The sequence below is a fragment of the Dromiciops gliroides genome, chromosome X (genome assembly GCF_019393635.1).
Source record: "Dromiciops gliroides isolate mDroGli1 chromosome X, mDroGli1.pri, whole genome shotgun sequence".
In the NCBI taxonomy this organism is placed as follows: Eukaryota; Metazoa; Chordata; class Mammalia; order Microbiotheria; family Microbiotheriidae; genus Dromiciops; species Dromiciops gliroides.
In genome coordinates, this window is record NC_057867.1 from 32,474,905 (window position 1) to 32,502,593 (window position 27,689).

The 27,689-nt window shown below is 47.2% G+C and overlaps 1 protein-coding gene across 2 annotated transcripts; it reads left to right on the top strand.

The window, feature by feature from the left end:
- Positions 1-1,350: 1,350 nt before the first annotated feature.
- On the top strand, positions 1,351-27,469 carry HAUS7 (HAUS augmin like complex subunit 7). Of its 2 annotated transcripts, XM_043974163.1 has the most exons (11): positions 1,352-1,635; positions 2,926-3,041; positions 9,032-9,099; positions 11,535-11,596; positions 19,035-19,129; positions 19,863-20,024; positions 21,766-21,853; positions 22,009-22,074; positions 22,735-22,935; positions 23,763-23,877; positions 27,130-27,469. In XM_043974163.1, the coding sequence occupies exons 1-11, from the start codon at positions 1,447-1,449 to the stop codon at positions 27,213-27,215; spliced, it is 1,248 nt and encodes a 415-aa protein (XP_043830098.1). In that variant the 5' UTR covers positions 1,352-1,446; the 3' UTR covers positions 27,216-27,469. The 2 variants fall into 2 exon arrangements, with proteins under 2 accessions (XP_043830099.1, XP_043830098.1); XM_043974164.1 differs by lacking the exon at positions 22,009-22,074 and having other exon boundaries at positions 1,351-1,635.
- The last annotated feature ends 220 nt before the right edge of the window (positions 27,470-27,689 follow it).

The following is a 27,689-nucleotide window of genomic DNA, read 5'->3' on the forward strand; positions in this document are numbered from 1 at the left end:
AAAGGCAGCAGCCACACCCAATCTTATCTCCCCAGGGGTGGGGGAGACTAGAATGAAGAGTGATGGTCCCGGAGCTAGCTCAGTCCTAACCTGGTGCCACTTATCTCTTTAGGTGTGTCTGTCTTTTGGTTTAGTTTCTCAAGAAGGTTCTTTGATGTACCCCAGAGAACTTCTGGGATGCTAGGCCCTATAACACTAACAATGGTATGGATGTAGTGAGTTCCTAGGCAGTGTAAGCAGAGGTGGGATAGATGAACTCTCTGAGAAGCGTAAGAAGAGGTGGGAGATGCCTCCAACTTGGAGACTCCACAGCGGATCTGGGTCCAGGATGCCTGGGTTCTAATCCCACCTCTGCGGGATACTGAGCAGCTTCATTTTTTTTTTTCTGGAGGGAGTGGGACTAGAGGACCCCTAAGACCCCTTCCAGCTCTCAACCTGTGATTGCAGGAATGCCAGTTCTATGACTGAGCTGCAGTCGCAGCATGGCCACAGACGATTGGTGTGACCTTGAGCAAGTCCTTTCCTTTGTTTGGGCGGCGGCGCTTTCCGGCCCTGTTCCCCCTCCCCCAAACGTAGGGCCGGAGCGAGGGGCTCTCTAAGCGTGCTGAGAGCTCTAAAGCCTGCCTAAACCCGTAACCCTTCGCCATCGCGGGCCTCAGTTTCTCCTATCAAGTGAAGGGGGTGGGAGGAGCTCCTTTCTAGGGGCCTTTTCGGGGCAGCCCTAAATTCTAGGCGGGGGGCTACACGAAGCAAGCACCTTCTCCTCTTACAAGGAGGGGGCTGAAGGGGAGACGGGTCCTCGAGGGAGGCCACCCAGCTTGGGCGCTGCAGTCTAGCTCTTGCTAGCCTATCCAAGGGCTCCTCCCGCTGCTGCTGGGAAACTTCCCGGGGGCTCTTAGGAGAGACGGGGTGGGGGTGGGGGTGGGGTCGCTGCACGCGGTGATCCCAACGTCTTGCCCTTAGCTGGGCGCCCCTGGCCAAGTCCCTTCCCCTCTCTGGGCTCCAGTCTCGTTCGCGCTCAAATGATTTCCACGGGTGTGTATGGGGGTGGGGGTGGGGAGGTTGTCCTTGAGGGCTCTTCCCTCCTACGGAGATGCTGCTCGGTCACTTCCCCCCCCCCAGGTTTCTCCTCTGCTTTGACAGACCCAGTAACTCCGATCCTACAGTCCCGGCCTCTCCCTCCCTGACTCTCCTCCCCTCCCACGAAAACAGAAGGCGGAAGTGGGCGGGGCCCTCTTCCTGAGTCCCAGGCAATGGGAAGGAGAGAGTGGCGGTTGTGGGCGGGGTTAGGGCCAGGAAGGGCGGGGACGGGCGTGGTGGAGCGACGAGAGCGGCGAGGGCGCGAGCCGCCGTGACGTCATTGGCTCTGACCAATGACGAGGCGCGCTCAGAGAGCGCGCGGATATCGGGCCAGGTCGGTTCGGTCTCTCAGGCGCGGGAGCGACAATGCCGAACCATTGGATATGGCTCGGGGACAGCGACAGCGACAGTGACCAGAAGGCGATGAAGACCAAGAAGAGACCCTGGGAGGACGACGATGACGACGATGACGATGACGACGACGACGACGACGATGACGACGAAGAGGACCCCCAGCTGTCTCTGGAGGCTATGAGGGTGCTGGGCCGACTAAAGGTGCGGGAGGAAGGGGTGGGGCAGCCGGGGTCAGGGGTCACTCCGCGGAAGGGAGATGGGGCCTGGGGTCGTTGTGGGGGAGGCGCGGGGAGGCCGAGGCCGAGGCCGGACCCGGGAGGGGCGTCGGGTTGTGCGCGAGCTGCCTTTGAATCGCGCGCCCTCCTGCAACCCCCCCCTCCCCCCCTCACACACACTCTGGGCCTCCTCCTCCCCTTTCTCCTTCCTTCCTCTTCCAAGTCACCTGCTTCCTGCAGGAGCTCTGCAGGCCAGTCCCATGGCCAAGCTTATAGCCACGCCCCCCCACACCCCTCCAGTCACCCAGTCTCACCTTCCTCCCCAGACCACCCTCCCACACCACAGGGTTGCTCCGCACCTTATTTCAGCCTTACGGCGCGGCTCGGAACCTCTGGTCACTGCCCTGCTCAATAAGCCCCAGGGGCTCCTTGGTGTCCCAACGTTTAGACTGAGAGTAACTCTTTTTTTTTTCTTTGGGTGTGTGACGCAATTAGGGTTAAGTGACTTGCCCAGGGTCACACAGCTAGTATTAGGTGTCTGATGCCGGATTTGAACTCAGGTCCTCCTGACTCCAGGGCCTTTGCTCTATCCACTGCGCCACCTAGCTGCCCTGAGAGTAACTCTTAATCCAGCCTTCAAGACACTGTACACTGAGGACAAAAGGCCTCTCCAGCCTCATCTCCCCCTGGTTCCCTTCTCCTACCCCGTACTCCATTGAAACTGGACCATTTGGCCTCACACAAACATACCTGTGCCTGTCTACCTCCTTTCCTTTGCTCACACTGTTCTCCCAGCCCCCATCAGTAAGGAATACCAGCTACACTTGTGCGTGACTTTCGGTTTTATAAAACTTAGGAAACACCTAAGCATCCTTTCAAGGCTCTTTCCAGGAAGCCACAAATGAGCCATCGTTCTCCTAAACCTTTTTTGTTTGTATCATGCTTGACCTTCAACCCCACATGTTCATATTTTATTTACCTTGAGGTCAGGAAGGGTTTCTAATTTAACCTTTTCATCCCCCTCTCAAATAATAGTAAATAAATGTTAAATGAATGAAGTGGATTTCAATTAAACATAAGCCTTTTGGACAACTAGTATCATTGCACTGTGCATTATTAGCTAGTCCACTGAAAGTGGTCATGCAGAACCTGGCTGACTGATTTTTAGATGCAGTAGATGGGCTTCTGCAGGGATGGGAAGCTGGGCTATATGAACCTCTTAACATCTCTTCCAGTCTGAAATATTCTAAATTGCTTTCATTTTTTCCCCTCTCAGGACATGGACTGTCCCTTCCTTGAGGGTCTTTATATTACTGGACCAAGGACAATAAAACAGCTCCTGTGTGTGCCCTCAATTTACCGTTTGGAGATTCTGGAATGGTTGTTTGCAAGGTAATGCCCCTCCCTCCACTTCTGTATTAAGCAACCTTCTTCCTCCTCATACAGAGAAGGTGTTAATCACATTTTAAAGCAGCTGTCATCAATGAAGGCTCCATCCTTTGGCCTCCAATCATCCTAAAAGCAATAAGTCCCAAAACCAGGTGGTCCAGAGCCAGGCACAGAACAGATCATTAAATCAACAAGTATTTGTTAAGTGCCAAGCATCATATTAAGCACTGGAGCAAGAAAGACAAACATGAAACCATCCCTGTTCACAGGGGTTAAAATTCCATTGGAGGAAAAATATGTATACATATGTGTATGTGTATATAAACCTGTATACATATGTGTATGCATATATAAACATATACATACATGTGTATATACATTCTCAGAGAGTGAAGGTAGTTGGGTAGGGAGAGCACTAAGAGTTGGGGGTATCAGGAAATAAAAAGCTTCATGTAGTATGTTTTGAGTTGAGTCTTGAGTTAAATTAAGGGGGAGTCCATTCTCCCAACCGAGGTATGTAGTGCAAAGGTGTAGAGATGGGGAAAGTGTGTGTGCTCGTGTGTGCACACACGTGCACACCCCCACACCCATGCATAACAGTAAGAAGGCCTGTTGAACTAGACCATAGAGTGTGGGAAGGGGAATAATAGATATATAATGAGATTAGTAAGCTAGGTTGGGGCCAGGGTGCAAAGCCAAACAAGTTTAGATTTGATTTTGGAAGCAGTAGAGAACCTGTGGAGTTTGTTGGAAAGGGAACTGATCAGTTTGGAAGCTCTTGGGAGGGTGGATTGGAGAGGGGAGAGACTTGAGGGGGACTCAAACCAGTGAGCCCAATATGGAGGTCATTGCAATATTCCAGGCATCAGATGATGAGAGCCTGAACCTCTGTAAGTAATGAGAAATGGATGCACCCAACGATTCACAGGCAACAGTAGCTCATTATGATATAGACTTCGGTGTAAGGTTTGTGGAGTGGTTCTCTTAGAGCCGCTCTGTAGGGTCTCTTGAATCTGCCTCCATCCCTCTTTCTGCCGTATCATGCTATCTCCGTATAAACTCTACGCTGGCCAAGAAGCAGCTAACAGATTTTCCACTTCCCTCTATGCAACTAAAGCTGGGCAAAGTCTTTGGGTGTTCAACTTGGCTCCTGGTTGTATCGATGAGTAATTAGGGAGAACCCTTAGAAGTCTGGATTGGCAGAACTAGAAGGAGAAGGATCCCGAGAGAGAAACTTAGGCCACCCCCCATATTTCACAGCTGGCAACACTAAGGCCTAGAGGCTCACACAGAGAGAGTGCTGGGACCTGGCTCTCCAGACTTTCCGTTCAATGTCCTTTGAGTAGTCTAGGCTCACCAGGCCCCAAAGGACTTAGCATCCAAGACAGTGCTCCTTGAGACAAGATCTGGAGTTGGTATTTCCCAGGCCCGGTGGCACCATTACTTTTTGTAATTTATTACAAAATGGAGCGGTTAGTCTGCTGGGTAGAGAGAGAAGGGTAGGAGGCTCCTTAGTAGCAAAGCCAGCCTTGATGGGCTGAATTGTTTGGCCAGATAGCCTTCCCATAGAGGTATGAAAACCTTACTGATACAGCAAGCCCCAGGCTTATTGATTCCTTAGTAGTAACTTGCTCAGATATTCTCTTCCCTGGTTATTGAATCTTAGAGATAAACAGTTTAGAAACTTAAGGCTTGCAAGGCCCATGTGACCACATTCATTCAGCACAAGACAGTTTGCTCCATAGAACCAGACTCCCCTGTGAAGGTTAGCAGTACTCTGAGGCTCATTGGTTCACTTCAATGGGAGACACGGGGTGAACAAAGCTAAGGTCCTAAGCTCTGCCTGTGTGGGACAGTTAACACCATTGCTTGTACCTATCCCTGCCCGGCTTTCTCATAAATTCCTGTTGTTGCTTCCATGCAAGCCTGGGCAGGATGTAGAGAGAGCAATAGATCTTTCCTTACTCACTGACAACAACCCGAAGTGAGCAACACTCTCTTCCCCCATGATGCATATGTCTGTGTGCAAATATCTTGTCTGACCAAAACACAAAGAGGGCACTTGGGGCATCACCACTGGCTGGGTACCTTAACAACAAAAAGACCTAGGAGTATCGGCAGCATGACTGAAGAGATGGGGCAAATGCTGGTAATTACTCATCAGCATAAGGAATTGACCCATGCAAACAGCCCCCGCCCACTGGGTTTCTGAGGAAATAGAGGTGGAGGCTCATTAGGGAGTTGGGAAGGTCGAGGTGTTAGGGAAGTAACTAGCTCAAGGGTGGGGAGCCCTGACGCCTTCTAGGAAGGAAGTGAGAGATTAGGGTGGAGGATTGGGGTTTGGTTTGCCTTGGATTTTTAGGGAGAGGAACTTCCAGGTAAAAGGATCAGATTTGCCTAGCCCAGGCTGAAAATCATATATACAGCGGGGAAAAAAGATGTGCTGACCAGAAATCTGAAGCCTTGGCAAAATTTCCAAACCCCCAAATGCCTCTTTCCAAGCCTGATTTTTAAAAATACATTTTCCCCCAGCCTTTCCTCTTCTAGGTTGTGCCGGACTCTATAATACACTGGAAAAGAAACTGAGGATTGGGTTGATGCTCTCTGGGAAGAAACCTGATGGATGACCACTTAGCAGGATGTTCTAGCAAGGATTCCTTTGGGTTTGGTTGCACTAGGTGGCCGCTGATTTCTCTGCCAACTCTCAACTCCTGGGACACAGGGCGAGAAATGCCCAGTGTGAAAGGGTGGCCAAGTGGCATGATTGCCCACAGTGGAGATGGTGTGGCTGTATCTGAGTTCTGAGCCAGGCTTTCACCATCTCCACATGTAGGAAATGGGATGTTTTATCTAGCAAACCAAATCATAGAGTCCAGGAACATCTAAGGGCATTTGTTAATACATTTTGTTCTGCATAAAACAATACAAAATAAAGTACTAGATGTTGATCAAACTTTCCAAAATGTCAGGGTTTTAAAAGCCTTTCTCCTCCCCGACTTCACAATTCCCTGAAATTTTTATCACCTGCCTGTTACAAACTGCCCAGTGGCCTGGTGTCTGTGCAGAGCATTGTGGTGCCGTCTCAGGACAGGAGGCCTTCCTCAGTTAGGCAGGTGGCTTGGGGGACCTTCTGGAAGGGCAGGAGTCCCTGCCACAGGAAACAGAAGCTCCTGCTCAGGAATCCCTGTTTTGTACAAGTAAGGGCCACATGGATTCCCTTGGCTCCTTGAGAGCCTGGCTCTCTTTTGGAAGACCTTGGCTCTTGTCGATTAATTCTTTTCTTGGTTCCTTGCCCATCCAATAAAGTAAACTTTGTTTAACTAGTTCTCCAAATAAGGTCATTTGGGTTTTTGTTTGGGGGTGTTAGAATAATTTGTTTGTTTTTAAAGAACTTTCAAGATAGCAAGCCTATGTGTATTCTCCTTTATGTTTGTGCCTTCTCGTTGGGAATGTTTCCTTAGCAACCCAGACTAGGCATAAGCTTGCACAGCTGTTGAACAAAGCCACCGTGTTGGTAACATTTGAAATGACACAGGCTGCCTCCCCCCTCCCCTTTTGTGGATAATGCTTGTAACAGGTTGTACAGTTGAGGTTTGGGAAATGGACATTTAATCACCAGCCTTAGCCCTCAGGACTGTCATGGCTAGGGTCGGGCTTTTTGTCTTGAGGCCCAGAGTGGCTTTAGCCCATGTGGCTTCCACTGTGGAATTTGGTCACTTTGGCCTTTCCAAATGCTACCTCACAGTACCCGAGAAGCGACGGGCTTTTGTTTGGAACATTTTCTGAGCAGGGGGTTCAGAATGGATTTGGTTAATTCCCTTTTTCTCTGTGAACCTCAGTTTTGATCTGTTTAAAGAGGAGAGTGAAACACCAGGGGAATTTGGTATTATTCATGAAAAAGGGTTTAAGTGTTGAATAATTACATTTAGCCCCATGTTCTGCCACCTCCATCCCCCGCACTAAAAGACTGAGCCTCTTACTGTGTAGTGTGTTCATGTCCAGAAACACAGCTGTGCACAATTGATTGAATCTTGGCGTTCTGAGCATAAGGAAAGCCAAGAAGCAAAAGACTTAAGCTGGCTCTCTGCTTATGCTAATGCTTTGTTTTAGGGACACTCAGCCGTAAACTGATGGCAGTTACACTTGGGGGGGGGGATATCTATTGAGTACAAATGGAGCACCAAGCAGTTGGCCTTAAGGACAGGTGCCTCAAGTGCCTCTTGCTCAAATTGCATGGGTCTGCGTTCGTAAGTATAGGGGGTCCCTAAGAAGATGCCATAGGTTACAAGAGGGGAAATGCAGAGCAAGGATGCACTGGCTAGTTTGATGAGAGATGTTCAGGGCCATTGGCAGAACCATAGCACAGGTGAGTTAATAGGGAAGATGTGACACATAGACTGGTGTTTATCAGGCAACATCAAACTCTCTAACAGACCAAAAAGTGGGGGCTACTTGTGCTTGAGCAGCCGATTGTTTCTTGCTGGGTTCTTGGCCTCCACTTAGGGTGAGCTGCCATCAAGTGACCAGTTGGTGCCTTGGTTACATGACTTTAAGGTTCATTTAACCAAATGGGTTCTCTACCATCAGGGACTGAGAGAAGGACATTGATATGTTTTACCTGGGTGATGCTCTCATAAAGATATAAGACTATTTCAATAGCTGACATTTATATACTCTTCAAATATTATAAAACACTTTAAATTCCTTCCCATGTGGTCCTCCCAGCAACCCCAAGAGACTCTGAGTTCTATTGGGGGTGGTCTCCCTTGTTTATAAATGAGGTCCGAGAAAGAGAGGAGGCATCCAAGGTAAGATTGGAACTCCTGGTCTCTTCTAACTATTTTTCTACCATTCTTGCCAAAGCATCAAGTTATTGTTTACAAATAGCGTCTTGATATAATACTTAATAGACTCATGAAAAGAATAGCTATTTGGAGCAAGATTCGAATAAAGATACCTGTCTAGGTCCAATGAATAAAAATGCCTTTCTTGTGTCTAGCACTTTACAGTTTAGAAAACATTTTAATGTCCATTATTTCATTTGATCCTCCCATCCATCCTGTGAGGTGAGGAATTGTCCTCATTTGAAAGATGAGGAAATAGTTTCAGAGAGGTTACAGGATAATACTAGTAGTAAGTGAGAGAGCTTGTGTACCAGTCTGCATCCCCTAAATTCTAATCCACAATTATTTTCATTGTACCAAAGTTCCTTTTGCCAGTGTTGTAATAATGTCTCTTTGCACAATAAAGACAGCATGGCCTTTAGTGGTGGGCTTGTAGTCAGGAAAATGGGTTCAAATCTGACAAATTATCTGGTAGACCTTAGGCTAGGCAGTTAAATCTCTGTGTGTTTCATGTAACCCTCTAGGATTTATCTCCTAAATCATAGATGGGTAGAAAGTGTTCCCATCCTTCGGCATAGGCTAAACCTAACTGGGCAGCTAGGTGGTACAGTAGATTGAGCATTGAGTTTGGAATCAGGAAGACTCATCTTCATGAATTCAGATCTGGCCTCAGACACTTAACTAACTGTGTGATCCTGGGCAATTCAATTCACTTCACCCTGTTTGCCTCAGTTTCCTCATCTTTCAAATGAGCTGGAGAAGAAAATGCCAAACTATTCCAGTATCTCTGCCAAGAAAACCCCAAATGGGGTCAGGAAGAGTCAGACGTGGCTGAAAACGACTAAACAATAACAACTGGCAACAAAACCCCGTAAACTATGAGGGACAAGAAGCAAAATCTTATCCAGATGCTCCAGCCTTTAATAAGACAAAGGAATTAAATAAGAAATAAGATGCTTCCAAGCCCCAATAGTGCCCTCTATGGCCCTTCTTCTTAAACTAGAGAGCTTGACTTAGATTCAAAAATCAAGAGATTTTCTATAGATCTTAGAGCTACACAATGAAGCCAGACCAGAAAGAGACTGGGAACCTTGTTGTACCTTCCAGGTTCTAGCATCATGTCACTGACAGTTTGTTCTTTCCCTTTAGACTGTACCCTTCCTTTGGGGATTCATTTGCAATTGTGTCGGACTCGGGGACAAAAGAGAAAATAACAGGTATAACTTTATTGTGTTAGGGGCTTCATTTGCCATTTCCTTTTGGAAAAGGCTGAACTTAGCCCAAGTCTGCTTAACAAGCAGACTTCTTTAATTGCTCCTTTTGGTAGCTATACTTTATTTCCATCAGAGCAGCTCAAAAGTCTGCGAATGTTTAGACAGCTTCTTAGAATTAGGCCTCACATGAGAGCCTTGGAAAGGAGCACCCGCCAAGCAGAGAATCCAAGAGGCAGACAAAGCTCACCTTCTTGGCTGGGCCAGAGGTAGAGGCTTGGGGAGACTTTTTTCTTGGGGCGGGTAGGTGAGAGTCAATCATCATTTGTCTCTTCCTGAGTGCAGTCTGTGTGGGTGGATGGCAAATATGTACACTTGGGGCTGCATACAGATGTTACATGTGGTGTTCCCAAGAACCAGCACTGGAGTCAAGGTCTCACAGAGATTTCTCTATAACCTCCTGTTTGCGTTCAGTTTTTGGCAGAAATTGTTCTCAACCCAGTTATGAACTTTAGGAAAATTTGAGCAAAGTCTCAGCCCCTTAAGACAGGGAATAACTTTTCCATTTCAAAATGGATTGGAGACTTAAGGCCGCCTCTGAAACCAGATGGAGTTTAAGAGGGAAAATTGTGTGTTGCCCCAAGTTTGGCCCTGGTCAGCGCTGTGGCTAATGAAGCAGATTGGGGCGCTGACCAGGTGTTAGTCTCCTCGTGTTAACCCTCTTCACAGCCAGGATCATGACTCCGGTGAGGGTCAGAAAAGCAGCATCCCTGGCTGAGGTGACCAAAAAGAGGGGGTCACCCAGACCCAGCTCTCTTTGTGCACACGCCTAGGGTGTGTACACAGAACTGGCTGCAGTCAAAACCATGATTTAAGAGGGGAGAACGTGAATGAGTTGTTCTTGTTCACAAAAGTCATCCCAGTTTGCCCTCGTGTTTGTAAATCAAACCACAGAGCGTTAACCAGAAGGGCCCTCCAGAGTCATCCCGCCCACCCTGCCCCCAGTTTACAGAGGCGGGGATTGAAGGGTAGAGAGAGGAGTTGGGGGCTATGGTTCGGTGCCTAAAACCCCCTGCTCCCTCTAGGTCGGTGCGGCATCAAGCCTGGCCCTCATCCGTCTCTCTGGTTTCCACTTTCTTTTCTCGATGACAAGGAAACTCTTTCCCCTTCTTTGTTCTCTCCTCCACTTGGAAGACATTTCAGAAAAGTAGGGTTCTTTCAGTGTGGGACGAGAACAGCTGACGCCTCCCGTTGCCCAGAGTGCTGGTCCCACCCTGTTGCCACTGGGCTTGCATGTCCCCTGTTCACATTTCCTCTCCCCTTGTTGGGTTGGGCAGAGTTAGTGAGCACTCCAGAAGTGCTAGCGCTTCTTCTTTTATCAGGTAGGCCCCCTCTTGTCCCTCTCTGCCCCCACACCCCTGGGACCAGCTGCACAGACAAGTGATCCTAGCCCCCAGGATTGCCTGCCTGGGTATTCGTACTGATTCTCTCCAGGCAACACGTGGCCATCTCGGGCTGGAGCCACATCCCCCTGCCCCCATTCCTTGACATGAACGTTTGGGTGATGCCCTCGGGCCCTGGCATTTCGCCCATCCCTGTCGCCCCAGCCCCACCCCCTGGAGAAGGCTCCTCCCTGTGCAGGGGTTGACTTCTTTGCAGGTCTTGAACCTGTGAATCTTCTGAACCCACTCACACAGGCATCCTGTCTTAGCACATCGAACGTTTGTCCCCCAAGAGATCTTGGGGTTAGAGCTGAGAGAGCCCTGAGAAGCCATCTGGCCCAAGTGTCTCATTTCATGCATGAGGTGGGCTCAAAGCGAGCAAGTGACTTGCCCAAGCTCCTACAGGTAGCATCAGAAGTGGGGTTTGAACCCAGGTCTTTTGACTGAAAATCCTGGCTTCTTTCTATGCCATCTCCCTGATCAAAGGAAGTTCTTTACTTCCACTTAGGACCTTTAAATCTTGGGATCCTTAGAGGTCATGAACTCTTGCCTCCTTGTTCTATGGGTGAGGAACGTCAGGCCCAGAGAGGGAAAGAGACTAGCTCACACAGTGGGTTTGAAGGTTAGTTAGGTGTGGGGCTAGGATTCAAACCCAGGCCTTCCAAGCTATCTTGCCCATCCTCTCTGGCTTTGCCTCACTTCTCCCTAGGTGTTCCTTTTTGTGACTCAGGGCAAATTTTCTCTTGTTCATGCTTTTCCCGGGAGCTACCTGAGCAGCAGCTTGCCTGTCAGCTAGAATTCTGCTTCTGGTCACTCCCTCTCTGCCGCCACAACTGGGAAACCCCTTCCCTTCCCCATGAGAATGGCAGTGGGAAAAGGGCTGGTGACCCCCTTATGAGCTAAGATCGGGGAGCTTGACACCAGGGTGGGGCGGGGAGCTGAGCTGTCTTCTCTCCCAAGTCCTTGTCTGCAATAACCAAGTCTTTATCATGTTGACAGAGCTGACCAGACTTGGCCACGAACTGATGCTGTGTGGGCCAGATGATCAAGATCTCATTAAGGTAAGACGAGGGTGCCTTCGTTCATGCCTGCCTGCCTTCCTTCCTTCCTTCCTTCCTTCCTTCCTTCCTTCCTTCCTTCCTTCCTTCCTTCCTTCCTTCCTTCTTTCCTTCCTTCTTTCCTTCCTTTCTCCCTCCTTCCCTTCATTCCCCCTTTGTTGAGTCCCTGTTGTCCTCCGGGCTGTTTGCTTAGAGCCTGGGGAGGTTACAGAGGCTAGATGAGGCAGAGGCCCTACCCTGAGGCAGCAGGAAGGTACCCCTGGGCATTCACACACGCCTCTCCCCAGGTCATTATTGTACTCCCAGTACACAACAGGTATGTACTACAAGGGAGCTACAAACCCCAATTCTCTGCTCAGTTCTCTGTACAAAGCTCAGTTTCTTAGGTTAGAGGAAGAGAAAACCATTCTTCCAAAGGGGGCATCAGTGAGGACTTCATGGAGGAGATGGCCTGGGATTTGACCTTTACAGCATGACCTGATAGGCTCTTGTCGTGGTGTGGGTGAGTGGGAGGTAAAAGTGGGGCTGGGGGAGGCCCAGTAGGGACAGAGAGCAGGGGACAGGGCTTGGGGATGTGCCAGAGGTAGGCTCACAGGAGCTGGCAACTGGATAGGAAAGATGACAGAGAAGGAAGATGCCGCTGTCCCAGTCACGTCCCAAGAGTGGAATCTCTCCAGACAGGAGGTAGTCTGGCTGTTACCACAAGTCAAGACCAGGGAAAAACGTCAAAGTCAGGAAGGCACCACCTGGCATAACCGGGACTGCAAGGAGTTCGTCCTGTACTTCCGCAGCCTCTACTGAAGGCCTCCATTGTGGGGGCTGCCCATTCCCAAGATCCACAGCTCTAAGCATTCCCAGGCTTCTCTCCACCCCCAGCGTATTCACATCAAGCTTCTCTTCTGCCTTTTGCCAATTCCCCCCATTGCTTCTCAGGCTCCCTTTTGGGACCATGCGGAACCAATCACATCTCTCTTACACATGAGAGCCCTTCAGATACCTGAAGACGGTAAGGATTCTCATGTGCCCTCTGTCCTCCATCAGGGCTTTGTGGGGCATGGATGTCAGTGCCCAGGGTAGAGGGCACTTTGATTCCTGCCAGCTGTGCCTCTAAATACGGTCTGTCTACTATCATTTGTTCACATTTTTTAACACCTTATGGTTTGCAAAGTGCTGTCCATCTATTATCTCATTTGTCCCTCCTAACAACCTTAGGAGGTAGGTGCATTTATCATGGTTCCTATTGTATGTAGATGAGGAAACTGAGGCCCAGAGAAGTTAAGTGCCCTGCCCAAGGACACACAGCCAGTCCATGTGTGAGGCAAGATTTACACTTGAGTCTTCATGACTTCAAGTCTGATGCTATCCACTGAGGCCCCTAGCTGCCTTTCCAACCTAGTCTTACTTGACTTCTTTTCACCCTCCACCAATCCACAATCCTCTAGCCAGCTGGACTTTGTTGCCATTCACATTGCACTGCTCCCTCATATTGAGCTAGTGGTCCACTGGAATCCCCTTGTCCTTTTCAAACTGCTGCCTGCCCATGTTCTCAGTATCCTGTACTTGGAAGCTAAAGTATTTGAGCCCAAGTGCTTTCTACTCATCAGCCCACTTCCCTGGCCTGTCCCAAGCTTTGGGGATCCTGATGCTGTCACTCACTGTGTCCCCATGCCAGCACAGTGGTATCTTCATGTTCCATGAGCACACCATCCCTGTCAGGTTCAGATGTTAAATGATTTACCTAAGATCGCAGAGATAGTACTGGAGCCCAGGTGCTCTCATACCAAGCCAGCCCTTCTGCCAGTGTACTACACTGCTTCCTCAATCTTCTGTCACAGAAGCCAGAAGTGGAATCTGGCTCTGGGCTTCTCCCCCAGTCCCTGCTGAGTTTCCTCAGTTTCTCCTACATTTAATTGCTAGCCTCCTTCTCAAGTCAGATCTTTTTCAGATTTCAATTTAAATTTCCTATGCTCCTTCTCACCTGGCAACCATAAGCCCCACCCCTGAATTTTATAGATGAGGAGATTTGGGTCACAGAAGAGTGGCCAAGAGAGATTGAGAACTTGAACATGGGTTCTGGACAGTAAAGTCCAGAGCCAGGGGTCTAGCATCGAGGTTTGAATGATGGGCACAGTTGCTGCTCAGCCTAAGCCTCCCCAGAGGCCTTCTGCTCAGGCCCAGCCCTATCTGGATGTTGTGGGTAGGCCCCCTCCCCTAGGCAGCCCAGTGGGCCTGCCTGGCTGGTGGTTATGGGGGTGATGGAGAGTCTGCTGCTCTCATTAACCTGGAGACAATTGTTTTTCATCTCGCCCCCAGTTCAAGTGACATTGGGCAAGAACAATGTCTTCTTTTTTTGAACTTCTCATTAATCAAGAATACTCTTTTAGTGTCATATATACATATATACACAAACATATACATTCATGCACATATATACATATATATACGTACATACATATATATGTATGTTTCGCACATCTACATTTTTAATAGAATAATAATATAAATGTAAATATTCTTGGGAAAGGTAACACCTCATGGTGAATTCCGTTCCAGTTATTTTCTATTGTGAGAGATAGGAGGGAATGCTGACAGCATTGGCAGTGGGGGAAGAGCAGCTAAAAGGAGATAAAAGAGCATAGAGAAGACCATCCCTTCCTGTAAAACGAAGGGGTTGGAAGATGTAGCCTCTTAAGTACCTTCTAACTCTAAACACAAATAGCTCAGGGCCTAGCGAGGCCCCTGGGGCTTTCCAGCTGGGGCCTTCTTCTGAGTTTATCTGGAACTATTAATCATTATTCTCTGGCTCTGGCTGTTCTACTAGCTTTAAATTCACCTAACTGGACTGTTGCCTAGCCTGAATCTCTTCATGTTTTTCTACAGGAGTAGAATGAGAGACTTTAGAAAACGCTGTCAGGCAATTGGGGTTAAGTGACTTGCCCAGGGTCACACAGCTAGTAAGTGTTAAGTGTCTGAGGCAGGATTTGAACTCAGGTCCTCCTGACTCCAGGGCCAGTGCTCTATCCACTGCACCACCTAGCTGCCCCTACATTAATATTTTCTTGGTGATTCTGAGTAATCATTGCTTCATTACTTCAAGAATCTATCATTTCATTGATATTGGTACTTCAACCACTGTACTTTTTGGTCAGTGGATTTTGATAATTGCTGTGCTTGGAAAATTCCTCACTCTGAGCCTTTTCTAACTTAGCTAGATTGATCCTTGGGCAATTGACACCCCAGTCTATCATTGGGCCACCTTCCAGAGGCTTTCTCTCTAGTCAGGACCTGCCTGAGCTTTTGCTTCTGCTCAGCCTGCAGAGCCTTTCAGAAGCTACTGTCACCTCAGTGCTCACTGTCATAAGGTGTTCTTGGAGCCTTTATGATAATCATGATATTGTCCTTATTTTTCTATTATTCTGCTGTCTAGAAGATTAAGCATGGTGTAGCAGAATGAATTTCCAATCTGGAGTCAGAGAATCCCACCTCTGTTACTGCCAATGGGACTTGCCTCAGATAACTCATGTCATGTTTGGGCCTCAGTTTCCTCATCTGTAAAATGGACTAGAGGGCTTTTAAAAGTCCCTCCCAACTCTAGATTTATGATCCTATTTCTATAGTATTCCTGTGATCTACCAGTATAGTAGCCTTCCCTCACTTAAATCCAATTCATTGCAAGTCACAACATCACCTCCCAATGTCATGGTCGTCTTCTAGAACGGAGGACAAAGGAGGACAAACAACAACAACCAGTACTGTAACCCTGTCAAAGGCGGGGGTGGAGGGAAGGAAAAAATCATTTATGCTAAAAGTCCTGCAAAGCAAAAGCATGGATGGGCCTTTTATTTATTGTTATTTACCATAAAATCAAAAGCTAGCTTTATGTGCAATTGAGAAACACTAGAAACTTCCCTAAATATAGGAGTAAAGCAACAATTACCCCTTTCCCTATTCCCATTTGATAGGAGTTTTAAACGCATTAGTAATAAGCAGTAGAAAGAATCAAAAGGAATTAAGATAGGCTAAGTGGAGACAAAACACTGCTTATTTTCAGAGGGCATAATGGTTTACTTATAAAATCCGAGGGAGGTGGCAAAGAAATTTATTGAGTCAGTGGCTTCAGTAAAGTAGTAGGTTAAAAAAGAAACCTTCCAAAATCAAAGACATTTTTCTATAGCAGTAACCAGAAGGCCACAAGAGAAAGGGACCTCCCATTCAAAATCACTTTAGAAAGCATAAAAAGTCAGGGAGGCAAATCTACTAAAGCAGTGGTATCAAGCCCAAATAGAATTGGATTCCTGGAGAATGTATATTGACCTAGAAAACCACAAATGAATATCATCTAGGTTTTATTGTATTCTTATCTATTTTGTTATGCATTTCCCAATGACATTTGAATCTAGTTCTGGTTATATTCTTTGCAGGAAGGGAGATTGACACCTCTGCACTAAAGCACGTTCAATATCTGTATAGGTTCAATTACCAACTAGGCCTTAAATAAAGGATAATTTCAATAATTGAAGATGATTCAGTACTCACTTCTGGTGGAACTGTGCCAAGATAATAAAAATGACAATAATGCCAAAATTAGCTGACAAGATTTAGTGCTATACCAGTCAAACTGCCAAGAGAATACTTTACAGAGCTGCAAGAGAATGCTAAAATTCATTTGGAAGAATAAAAGCTCTTATGAATCAAGCTACCAAGAGGATACTTTACAGAGCTTCAGTTCATTTGGAAGAATAAAAACTCAAGAATAGAAAGGAAAATGATGAAAAAAATAGGAGTGAAGGGGGAAATACCTCTTCCAGACGTCAAATGTTTTTTGGGGGAGGGGGGGCAATGAGGGTTAAGTGACTTGCCCAGGGTCACACAGCAAGTAAGTGTCAAGTGTTTGAGGTCGGATTTGAACTCAGGTCCTCCTGAATACAGGGCCAGTGCTTTATCCACTGTGCCACCTGGCTACCCAGGCTTCAAACTCTTATAAAGCAAGCATGGTCCAAACTAGTTAGTAGTCAAACTCCCTATTTGACAAATATCACAGGGAAAACTGAAAAGCAGATCTGCAGAAGCAATATCTAGACTAACATACTATATAGTACAAAACCTCATTGAATATTAAAAATCATACCAACAAATAAATTGCAAGTGAACCATATGAGGTACCCATCATAGCTGTGACTAGGGTTAGGGTTTTTCAATTTGAAAAGCTTTTTCATGAACAAAATTAATGCTCCTGGGATAAGAAGAGAAATAGTTAACTGGAGAAACAATATTTGTATTAGATGTCTCTGATAAGAGTTTAATAACCAAGAGAAATATATAAGATTGTAAGCCACCCCCAGTATCCAAGTGCTCAAAGGCTGGTAAGGAACCCCCTAGTTGCTAAGTACTCAAAGGTTATGAACAGTTCTCAAAAGAAGAGTGGCAAACTATTTGCATCTATATAAAAGAATGCTCTAAACCACTAATGAGAGAATACACATCTCAAAACAACTTTTGAGGTTGTATACCACCTGCAGGAAATGAGTAAAGATGACAAAAGATGGGAATAGTTGATGTGAGAGGGGTTGTGGAGACACTTATGCATTGCTGGTGGAACTGTGGATTGGTCTAACTGTTCAGAAGAACAATTTGGAATTATGCAAATAGAGTGACTAAAATATCCAAAACCTTTGACCTAGAGATTTCTCTGCTAGGCAGAGACCCAGGGAGGTCATTGATAAAAAGAAAGACTTCATATACAACAAAATATAGCAGCTGTTTTTTTGTGGTAGCAAAGAACTTGAAACAAAATAGATGCCCGCCAGTTGAGGAATGTCTAAACAAAATTTGGTATTTAAAGGTAATGAAATATTATGGTGCTGTAGGAAACAATGACTATGATGAATATAGAGAAGCTTGGGAAAACTCGCATGAACTGATGCAGAGTGAAGTAAGCAGAGCCAAGAAAACTATATAAATGATTAAAACAATATAAATGGAAAAAGAACAACAACCATTAAAGATTGGAGAAATGAATGTTATAAAATTACAAAGAACAAACTTGGTCCCAAAGAAGAATATCAGTTTTGCTGAATTTTTCTCTAGCTAATTTTTTTTCTCTTAAAAAAAATTATTCATTATAAGAGACAACTCCCTGGAAGAGAGGTAGAAGAGAGGTGTTAGGAAAACAAAAGACATGTTCATGACCCAGAGAGTTCACATATACCCCCAAGGCAGGTAATGTTAAAAAGAGAAAGCCCATGTTCCCTTTCCCCCAATATTTCTACTTTCTACCCCCAAACTGGAAACAAAGTAGACATTCATTGATTACAGTATGACTTACTGGCTTGTGATCCATGAATGTAATGGCTATTACTGTGCCGTGAGAAGGATGAACACAGAAACATGGGGAAATGTGTCTGAACCGATGTAAAGTGGAGTAAGCAGAAGAATGAACACAATATAAATGAGAGAAGAGCCGCAAAACAATTAAAGCTGAATGCTGCACAATTAGAATGACCGGGCTGGTCCCCAAGAAGAGCTAGGAGAAATGTTGATTCATTTTGCTGTATGTTTTTTAGCTTCTTCTCTTGCTTGTTATAAAGGATGGCCCTCTGATAGGGGAAGAAGGAGAGCGATAGATACATTGGGAAATGTGGGTGATAGAAAATATATCAATAAAACCTTATTTTTCAAAAAAGATGAGGTCAGTTTGGTGGGACTTTTCCTGGCTCTTTAGGATCCCTATTTGCTTCTTTTTTATTTTTCAAAGATTCCTTAACCTTTCCGAATTTACCTTTTAGAATTATTTCAAGAATTGAACTAAAACTTAACTCATTGGCCTTGTTTACAGACTTGACTGTTTTAGAATGGGCTACCTTGGGGCAGCTAGGTGGCAAAGCAGATAAAGCACCGACCCTGGATTCAGGAGGACCTGAGTTCAAATCTGGCCTCAGACACTTGACACTAGCTGTGTTACCCTGGGCAAGTCACTTAACCCTCACTGCACTGCAAAAAAAAAAAAGAATGGACTACATCAAAAGGGTTCTCACTCATTAGAGTCTTCAGGCATTAAGACTTCTTGGGGATCTGATAAGTGGGATTTTTAGCTTGGTATGTGTTTGAGTCTCTGGCCCTCTATTTGCTTGTCTACACTTGTTTACATAAACCCCATCCTCCTCAAGCACTTTGTGATCTCCCCCAACAGCCCTGTAGGTAAGGTGAGGCAGATAGCATATGACCTTTTGACAAAAAGAGGAAACCGGGGCCTAAAGAGCTAATATGCCTAAGGTTTCACAGAGTTAAGGGCAGGGCCAGGGCTGGACCTCAGGTCCTCTGACTCCCTATCCAGAATTCCTTCCAGTACCCTACAGAGAACGAGGCAGGGAGTTTTAAGGCTAAGAGATGGTGGCAAAAGTTGGGCCTCGTTGCAGTCTTATACTTAGATTTCTTTTTCCAGGGTTCTGCTGCTGTGAAGGAACAACTTGATTTCTTTAATAAGTTATTGGATGTGATCACAAGTCTGGGTCCTGAACATGCCACCAATTTCTTCAGGTAAAAAGCCAGGGGAGGCCCTCTCGGGAAGTCCCTTACTAGAAGGGGACTAGTGGGAGAGAGTTATTCGACACCCTTTATTTTGGTTCTGTTCACTGCAGCTCGGATGTGTAGATTCTCACAGTTGGAAAGCATTGTAGAGGTCATAGAATAAAACTTCCCACCCAGTGCAGGAATCCAGGCCTGACTTCAGAGGATGTCACATCAGGCTCATGGGTGACTGAAATTACTTGAATGAACAGACATTTATGGAGGGACAGCTGTGTGCCTAGCCCTGTGTTATGTGCCCTGGGGGACACAAAGAATTCTTTAAAAATGCATGGTCCCTCGTTTCAAAGAGTTAGCAATCTCATTGTTAGAGATAAAATATATTCATGAAAAATTAAGCATCATTATGGGAGGAGAGAAGAAAGGGAGAAAATGATGCTGGGCAGTGTGGGATTAATTGTTCCCTGAGTGGCCTGGCCAGAGATGTTCTCAGAGCTTGGAGGAAGGCTCTGTCACTTAGCTGGAGCAGTTGGGATGCTTTGGGGACCCATAGGGGCTAGATCAAAGAGGCTGGGCCCCCAAGGGCCTCTGGTGAGCTGTGGTTTCAGATGAAGGCATTTCCTCTATGAGACCAAGGATCATCCCTGGCACTCGGGTGAGGTTGAAACCTGGTATGGGGAAGGGCGTGGCCCATAGTTACCCCACCTCTAACTCGGAAACTCCCTGTGATTTATGATGTTTGCAGTGTGGAGGAGAACTTTCACAACTTAGCAAAGGACAACAAGATACTACTGAAGAAGGTCTTCACAAGTCATGTCCACAGGGAGATCCTGGATCCCAAATTGAGTCCCTTGCCTCTGGACATAGAGCCGGGATCCCGTGGGCCAAAGGAAAATCTGCATAGAATGTATGTACTTGGGGACTGAGAAAGAAAGCCCTATGGCCAGAGCCCTAGAATGACCCGCAGGTTCAGGCTACACTTAATGGGGGTTTTCTCCGCCTCTTTGGCAAAGCCTCATCCCAAGAGGTAGAGTGGAAAGAATGCTGGACCTTTCCCAGCAGATGACTTTTGGACTCCAGCTTCACTGAAAATTAAGTCCACCCAACTCCCTTCCCTCCCTCCTTCCCTGCCTCCTTATACATCCTCAACTTCTTCCTCTCTCAGCATTACCCAGTCTCTACTTCGTATTGTGAAAAGCCTTCCAGAAAAGGGCCTGCCCCTGTAAAGAAGGGCAACCCACGTGGGCAGTGCATTGGGTCAGGTTGGGGCTTTGGGCCACTGATGTCTTCAGAATTAATGCCATGGGGTGTTTTGAATCCCTGGCAAGTTCCCTGAGCTGAGATAGGCTGGGCAATGGTCAAGCTGAGCAGGGAGCTGGGAGCAGGGGCCAGGGGAATAGTAGAGGGCAGAGCTTTCCTTTCTGGGCTCTTGATAACAATCCTGCCCAGCTCTTGGGTGACTGAGAGACCTGGTACCTGCTCACCACCATTAGTGGGAGCTCCAGCCAAGAAGCCAGAGGTAGGCAGGGCCACTCTGCCAGGTGCCAAGGCTTGCTTTGTCTCTGAACCGTCTTTGGCAAGCAGAGGAGGAGACCCAGCATAACACTGATGGCCGGCAAGCTTCATGTATTGGGGTTTACAGAGTACACGCCCCTTTGGTACCTTGAAGTAGGATGTGTGCAGATTAGTTGCACTTTGTAGAAGAGGAAGGTGAGGCTGAAATAGAGGAAGGACCTAGCTCAGGGTCACAGAGCTAGTTAGTTAAGTGGCAGAGCCAGGCCTGGACGCCCAGTTCCTCTGACCCCAAATGAAGCAACAATCCCAGGGACCATCTTGCTGGAGCCGCCGCCTGGTCCCCAGCTCGGTTAGTGAGCAATGCCATGTCTCTGGGGGCCTAGCGTGTAGGAAGCGTTTCCCACATGCTTGTGGATTGAATGGATGGGCTCCTTCCCCAGCATTTGGGAGCCATCTCCCTGGGCCTCGTGCCTCCAGGGGCCCTGCAGCGTGGACAGGTAGGCAGAGGGCATGGGGATTGGGAGAAGTGAGATCTCTGAGCCGCCCCCATCCCCAGCCTAAGGCTTTCATACACACAGCATCTCTGAGCCCCATCAAGCCTCCCACCTTCACTAGGCAAAGCCCCCTCTGTAGAGCCTCCTGCCCTCAAGGCTTCCCGGTGCCCTTTTGGAAGGAACAAAGAGCTCCCTTGCTGCTCTCACTCGCCCGTCCTCCCACCCCCAACACCACTGGTTTTGTGACCTCTTTCTGTCCCCTGCTTGTGGATGTTCCTCTTAACCCGATTTCATTGAGAGACAAACATTGGGGAACAGCCAGGCATACAGCGTGATCTGCTCCTGCCTGCCACCTAGTACCTGCCCACCACACCAAAGGTGCTTCCTCCACCTAGTCTGGAGAGCCCTCCAGCCTACTTGGTTTACTGTTCTTTCCCATACGGACGTCCATACATATGTATCTTCTCCCAGGGAGGAGATCTGCTCCCCATCCTGTCCCAAGGATGTTTTCCTTCCCACCCCCATGGCCTCTGTACATGCCATCACCCTCACCTGAGCCGGCTGGCACATCCTCAGCCCCATCCGTTAGTCTGTGGCATGGAGAATGCTTAGGAAGCTGACGCTTGTTTCTCCTCAAAGGCCGCAGGAGGCAAAGAAGACGAAGGTGGAAGAGCTTTCTGAAAAACTGACTAAGCTCACTGAAATGCTGCAAGCACACAATGAAGAGGTGAGACAAGCAGTAGAGGAAGGAGACAGCTGGGGTACTGAGTGCTCTGCCAAGTACTTCCCCCACCCTAGGAATGTGGGATGACAGGGCTGAATTGGGAGAAGATGAGGGACTAGAATAACAGAACTTACACTGCCGGGTCTTTCCTTCTCAAGGTCCTCAGTCATCAGGATAGTGTCAACAGACTGTTCTTGCCAAATTCTGCTGGGCGCCCTGTGCAGGTGAGGAAACTGAGTCTGGGGGGAGTGAAAGGATGGTCCCACAGAAGCTGGAAGGGATGGTCCCTTTCAGAGCCTGGGAGAAAAAGCCACTCCTTACACATTTCTTAGGTGCCTGAGCATAAGGGATGGGGGCCACGAAGACAAACAGAGTCAGTCCCTGCCTTCGAGGAGATTATGTTCGCTGAACGGAATCCAGTACTGGTCTCCTGCCTCAGGAATAAACGGAGTTCAGCCATTGACCTGTATGGCTTGCTGACCATGTGTGTTCCTTATCTTGATAACCTTTCATATCAGGAAATGGGTTGCCTTGGCCCCTTAACTTGAGTATAAGGCCCTCGAGGGCAGGCACTGTTTGGTGTTTGTCTTCATAGCCCCTGTACCTTGTACCCAGCTGCTGCACAGTGTGTCCTTCTGTAGCACCCCCACCCCCTGAACCCCCCAGCATCAAACACAGCCTCGAGCGCCAAGGATGTGTTCACTCAGTACTTATTGGAGTTGGACAAGTGAATTCATGCCCATTTGTAACACAAAGGGAGAGACTGGCACACACCTGCTTCCAGTTGTATCAGCGTGACCATAGGCAATGGAGAAGCCCCTATGCAGGTTATGGGAAACTCACAGAATGAAGGCCCCAGTGGTCTCTTGGTTTTGGTTTTGCAGTGTTCTCACAGTGGGAAAATCTCCAGGCAAAGTAGTGGCACTTTGGGCTTGACTCTCTCAGATTTCTGTCACCTCGTCATTGGTTTTTTACACGTTTTTGAGGATGAGCTTCATGAGCACTGTGACTGCCCAGCCCCCAACATCAACCCGTGTGGCCCATTCTTTAAGTCTGTACATGAGACTTTGAACCTCTGCAACCAGGTAAGCCCTGTGCAACCTCCCTGCTGGCTTGTCCCTGAAGAGCAATGATCTGAACTGGGTCTTGTCATTAGGTCCTTTAGACAGGAGCCTCCATGGGTTCATATGATGTTCTCAGGGCCAGATGGGAATACAGGCGGTCCCCTCCCATCCTCATTTGTCCGGCGTATGTTCTAAAGCAGAATTTTTCCACTAGATCCTGTAGAAGCTTGGCAAGGACTCGACACCTTTGACAGAGTTGCATGTTTGTGGGTAATTTGCAGTGGTGTGCTGGTTAATGTTTAAATTGACTCTTCGAGGGGAAAAAAATGCATACATAACATTGTTCTAAATTTAGTCTTCTTTATTAACATTTTCTCCATCACTTAAGTCTAGACAGTCAACAAAACAAATCAGTCAAGTCCGAATGTGTAGCATTTGTTGATTTTGTAGCTGTGTGTAAATATACTGCAAATTGAACAATCAGCTCTTGTGAGCTAGGTTGAACTGTCTCCAGAATCACAGAAGCATCATGGAAGCTTAAGGAGAACATAGAGACCCTGGTGGGAAGGGGGTGGGGGGAGGACAATGTGGGGGTATTGTGACACATTGCAGATATTTGGAGCTTTAGCAGGAATCCCCAAGTAAGGAAGGGTACCCTCCTTTGGGTGATCCAGGACGGATATGTGGCAGGTTTGTAGTGGAGGAACAAATCTCTGTCCAGTGTTGAGTGACCAGTCATGGGTGATGAGTTGGGATCTATCCCAGTTGATGGGATAGGATGCCGTGTAGGGCATTTCCTGAGTGACATTCCCAGCATGAAGAACCTTGCTTCTGTGCTTGCTTCACAGGGGCTAAAAGCTGTCAATGAAGTCATGGATACCTCTGAGAAGGTGGAGAATATAGCAGAGCAGCCACAACAGAAGAAGGCCTATTTGAGTGGAACCAACTGCATGGTGACCTTGGGTATGTAGCCTCTGCTCCCCAAACCAGTGACAAACCTGACTACACCATTTGGCATCCCCAGCTGGGGAAGAGAAATAGGGACTTCTCTGTAATGGGCCATGGCTTGACAGTCTATCTAGTGTAACACTTCTTTCTTAACAGAAATAATAGTAATCACAATGCTAACGGCAGCCACCATTTATGTAGCACCCTAAGGTTTACCAAGCACTTTGCCAATGTTATCTCGTTTGATTCTCTTAACAGCCCTACAAGGGTCAGACTGCTCGTTCTTGACAGTCTCATATCAGTTCCTCTAAGGAAGGGTTTTGATGGTCCCACTAGAAGGGATTGTCAGTTTTCTAGACTAAGGTTTCATGAAAGCAGGACTCATGCTCTATCTAAATATTCGACTCCATAGTGCTTAACATTCTACTGAGATGCTTAATAAATGTGTGTTGAATGAATATCTCAAGACCTGGGAATTAGCAGGGGCCCATCTAGTTTTCTGGGGCATGGCCACTCTAAGTCTACTGGCTTTGTTCTTGGTCTCTTGAGTTGGTTTACAGAGAAGCCCTTGGATGACCAACCATTTAAGCCCCCTTGCTTTTCCAGGGCAGGTCAGAGAGAACAAACCTTGCATCAGTCCCAAGGGCAGGGCTGTTTCCAAGAGGAAGAAGAGAAGAGAGGAGTGAAGAAAGAACCAGGGAGAGGAAGCGATTGGACTGATTTCAAATTCTTCCTGACTCAGATCAGATGCACAATGTGGCTTCATTGTTTTGTTGGAAGTAGATTTGGAATATCAGGCATTGCCTGATATGCTCATATACTCATGGGAGGCTGAAATTGATTTCAAAGCCAAATGCCAAATGCCAATTCACTGTTCTTGTAGCGCCCATGGCCCCTGCTACCATGCCTTGTTGCATCAGGTTGGGAGATGGCTCTTTAGAGCTTCATCCCAGCTCTGGGAAGCTTCCTGGATGGGATAGGTTGTGGCTTCAGGCAAGTCCCTTCCCTTCTCAGGGTTCTGGTTCTCCCACCTCTGACATGAGAGTCTGGACTAGGTGACATCTTGAACTTCTGTGAGGCAGCTCCCTTCCCAATAGAAAAATCAAAGAGTGCTTCTTCCTGGGTGCTGTTGTCCTCTCCTTTGTCAAAGGCCAACAGTCACTTTGGGGATAGGCTGTCAGTCAGCATTTGTCATTCCCCTCTCCCTAATTGTGTCACTGAAACAAGGCCCTAAAGTCTGGGTCACAAGTGGGAAGGAAGCATCCCAGCCCCTAGGATGGCCATTTCCTAGGGAAGTGACATCAGGCAAGTCTCTGTGCCTCTCTGAGCCCCTCTTGAGTCACCTAGACAAAGAAGGGGCTGCACCAAATGTTTGCTAAGGTCCCTTTGAGCTTGAAAACTCTCTGGCCCAGGAGGAATGTGCTTTGAAAACCTTCCAGGGCTCTATAAATGGGGGTAGTTATTGACATCTTCTGGGGCAGTGGGATGTGGGCTGCCTTATTCATTCAACAAACATGTGGTGGGTCTTATGCTGGGTGCTGGGTGTGCAAGCATTTTAAAGGACTCAGACTACCGTGAAGAAGCTGCTACTTTACTAGAATGAGATGGGGGTGAGCGGGTGGCCAACGTGTTCCCAGAGACTTGACATTTTAAGGTGGATGGCATTGGCATTCAAGGAGAGACCAAGACAAAAGTGAAGACTGGTGAGAGGAGAGAAGCCTTGCAGCTTTGAGTGGGGTTGGGGGTGGCAGAGTGCAAGATGGTGTGGAGGGAATCAGGGAAAACTCAATCCAAGATTTGGCACCTGGGCTGAAACTTGAAGGAAGAACAAAGAAGTCTTAAAGGCCAAGGGAAGGGAGAGGGAGGAGGCATTACAATCCAAGTTCATGGGAGGGGAGGACAGCCTAGGCAAATGCAGAGGTGGGAGATGGGCTCTTGAATTCAGAGGACAGCTGATAGTCCAGTTTGGCTGGAACATAGAATGTGTGAAGGGGCCAGTGTGAAATAAGCCTAGAAAGACAGGAGGTAAAAGCTGTCAGTGAAGTCATGGAGATTGTAGAGGGCCTTCAAGGCTAGGCTGAGAGTCCCTCCTTCATCTTGTCAGTAAAAGGGAGCCACGGGAGGATGTTGAGCAAGGGAGTGATGCTTAGAGCTGTGCCTTAGGAAGATTCTTTTGGCAGCTTGGGAAGGGCAAAAGCTGGAGGCTCAATCTCCCTTGGGACACTATGTTAGTCATCCAGGCCAGAGGCAGTCCAAGGCACAGGGCCTGCCATCTCATGGAATGAATGAGAGGCCACGAGGACCTAAATTAGGCTGGGGACTTTGGGAATGGAGAGAAGAGCAGGCAAGTGTGCAAGAGAGAGGGTAGGGTTCGTGTTCATGTGACTTTGCTTTTTATTGGATAATGGGGGTGGGGAGGAGCAAGAGTCAAAGAGAACAGGGTGAGTTTGGAGGATGGGCGGGTTTAGGGAGGAAGATGAGGATGCACCCAGCTTTGGACTCAGTGAGTTTGAGGTGCCAACAGCAGGACCTCCCCAGTGGTGGTGTCCTAGAGGCAGAGTTGGAGGAGAAACGAGAGGCCTGTGTATGTAGGCTCCAGAGTCACCTGCATAGAGATAAGTGAGCCTATAGAAGTGAATGAGCTCCCCTAGGGAAAGCATGGAAAGGAAGAAAAGAAGGGGGCCTGGACCACCCCCGTTTTAGGGAACATCTCCCACTTAGAGAGCAGGGTGAGGACAATGAAGGCAATTGGCAGAATGGGCATGCAAGTGGAAGAAGTCGTAAGTGTAAAGTCATGGAAACCTCAGAGGGGAGAGGTTGGGATGGGAGCTGTTGGCTCAGTAGCAAATGTCACAGCAGTCTGCAGGAAGAGGAAGGTTTGAGCAAGGCCCTTAGATTTCCAAAGGAAGAGGTCCTTAATGACGTTTAGAGAGACTGGGTTCAGTAAGATGGTAGCTCTGGGAGCAGTTGATGGGGAATTAGAAAGCACCAATGGTCATTCTTTCTTAAATTCATCAGGTTGGTATGGGAAGATGGCTTGAATAGATGTCAGGGTCCATGACAAAGCTAATTTTCTTTGTTTGGGGCTTGGTTTCTCAGGCTGGGCAGCGATGAGTGTTGTTTTAGACCTTGGGGAAAGATTCCATCTTGGGGCAGTTGGGGGCAGTGATCAATGGGACAGGTTCCTGATGGAAAGAAGAGAAGTTGCCTAAGAATCACATACTCATTTAACTTCTTGATTTTCTTCTCTCTTCTCCCCACCCCCAGTTGAAAAAATGAAAGAGTTAAAACGGAAATATGAACTCTTCCAAGACAGTCCTCAGACATCCGACGGAAGTATGAACAAAAGCTAAGCATTCATTCCCTGGTTCCCCAGCTCCTTGGGACTTGGCTGTCCCTGGTGTTTGGGAAAGGAGAGAGAACACTTTGGTTATGAGGCAAGTTTCTGTTTGCTTTTCAAAAACTAACTGGTTTTTGTTAATATCAACTTGACAAGCACCAACAATGGATAAACAGAAAAAAAAGGATTATACATGAAACCACACAAAGTTTATTATGTACATCTTACTTTTTAAGAAGTGTTTAATAAAATCAGCACCTTAGTTTCAAAGTGACCTTGCCTGTCTTTGTCTCTTTCTGAACTGCCTCCTGTACTGGTGCACATTGTAAAAAAATGATTCAGCTACACTTTTTTCTTTCTTTTCCACTCTTTTTTTTTTTTTTGGCAGAGTCCTCTCTTCACTCCAGTTTAAAAAAGAAAAAACAAACTTACCACAAGGTAACAAAACAAATCCACATAATGATTAGTTATGTCCAAAAATGTCAGT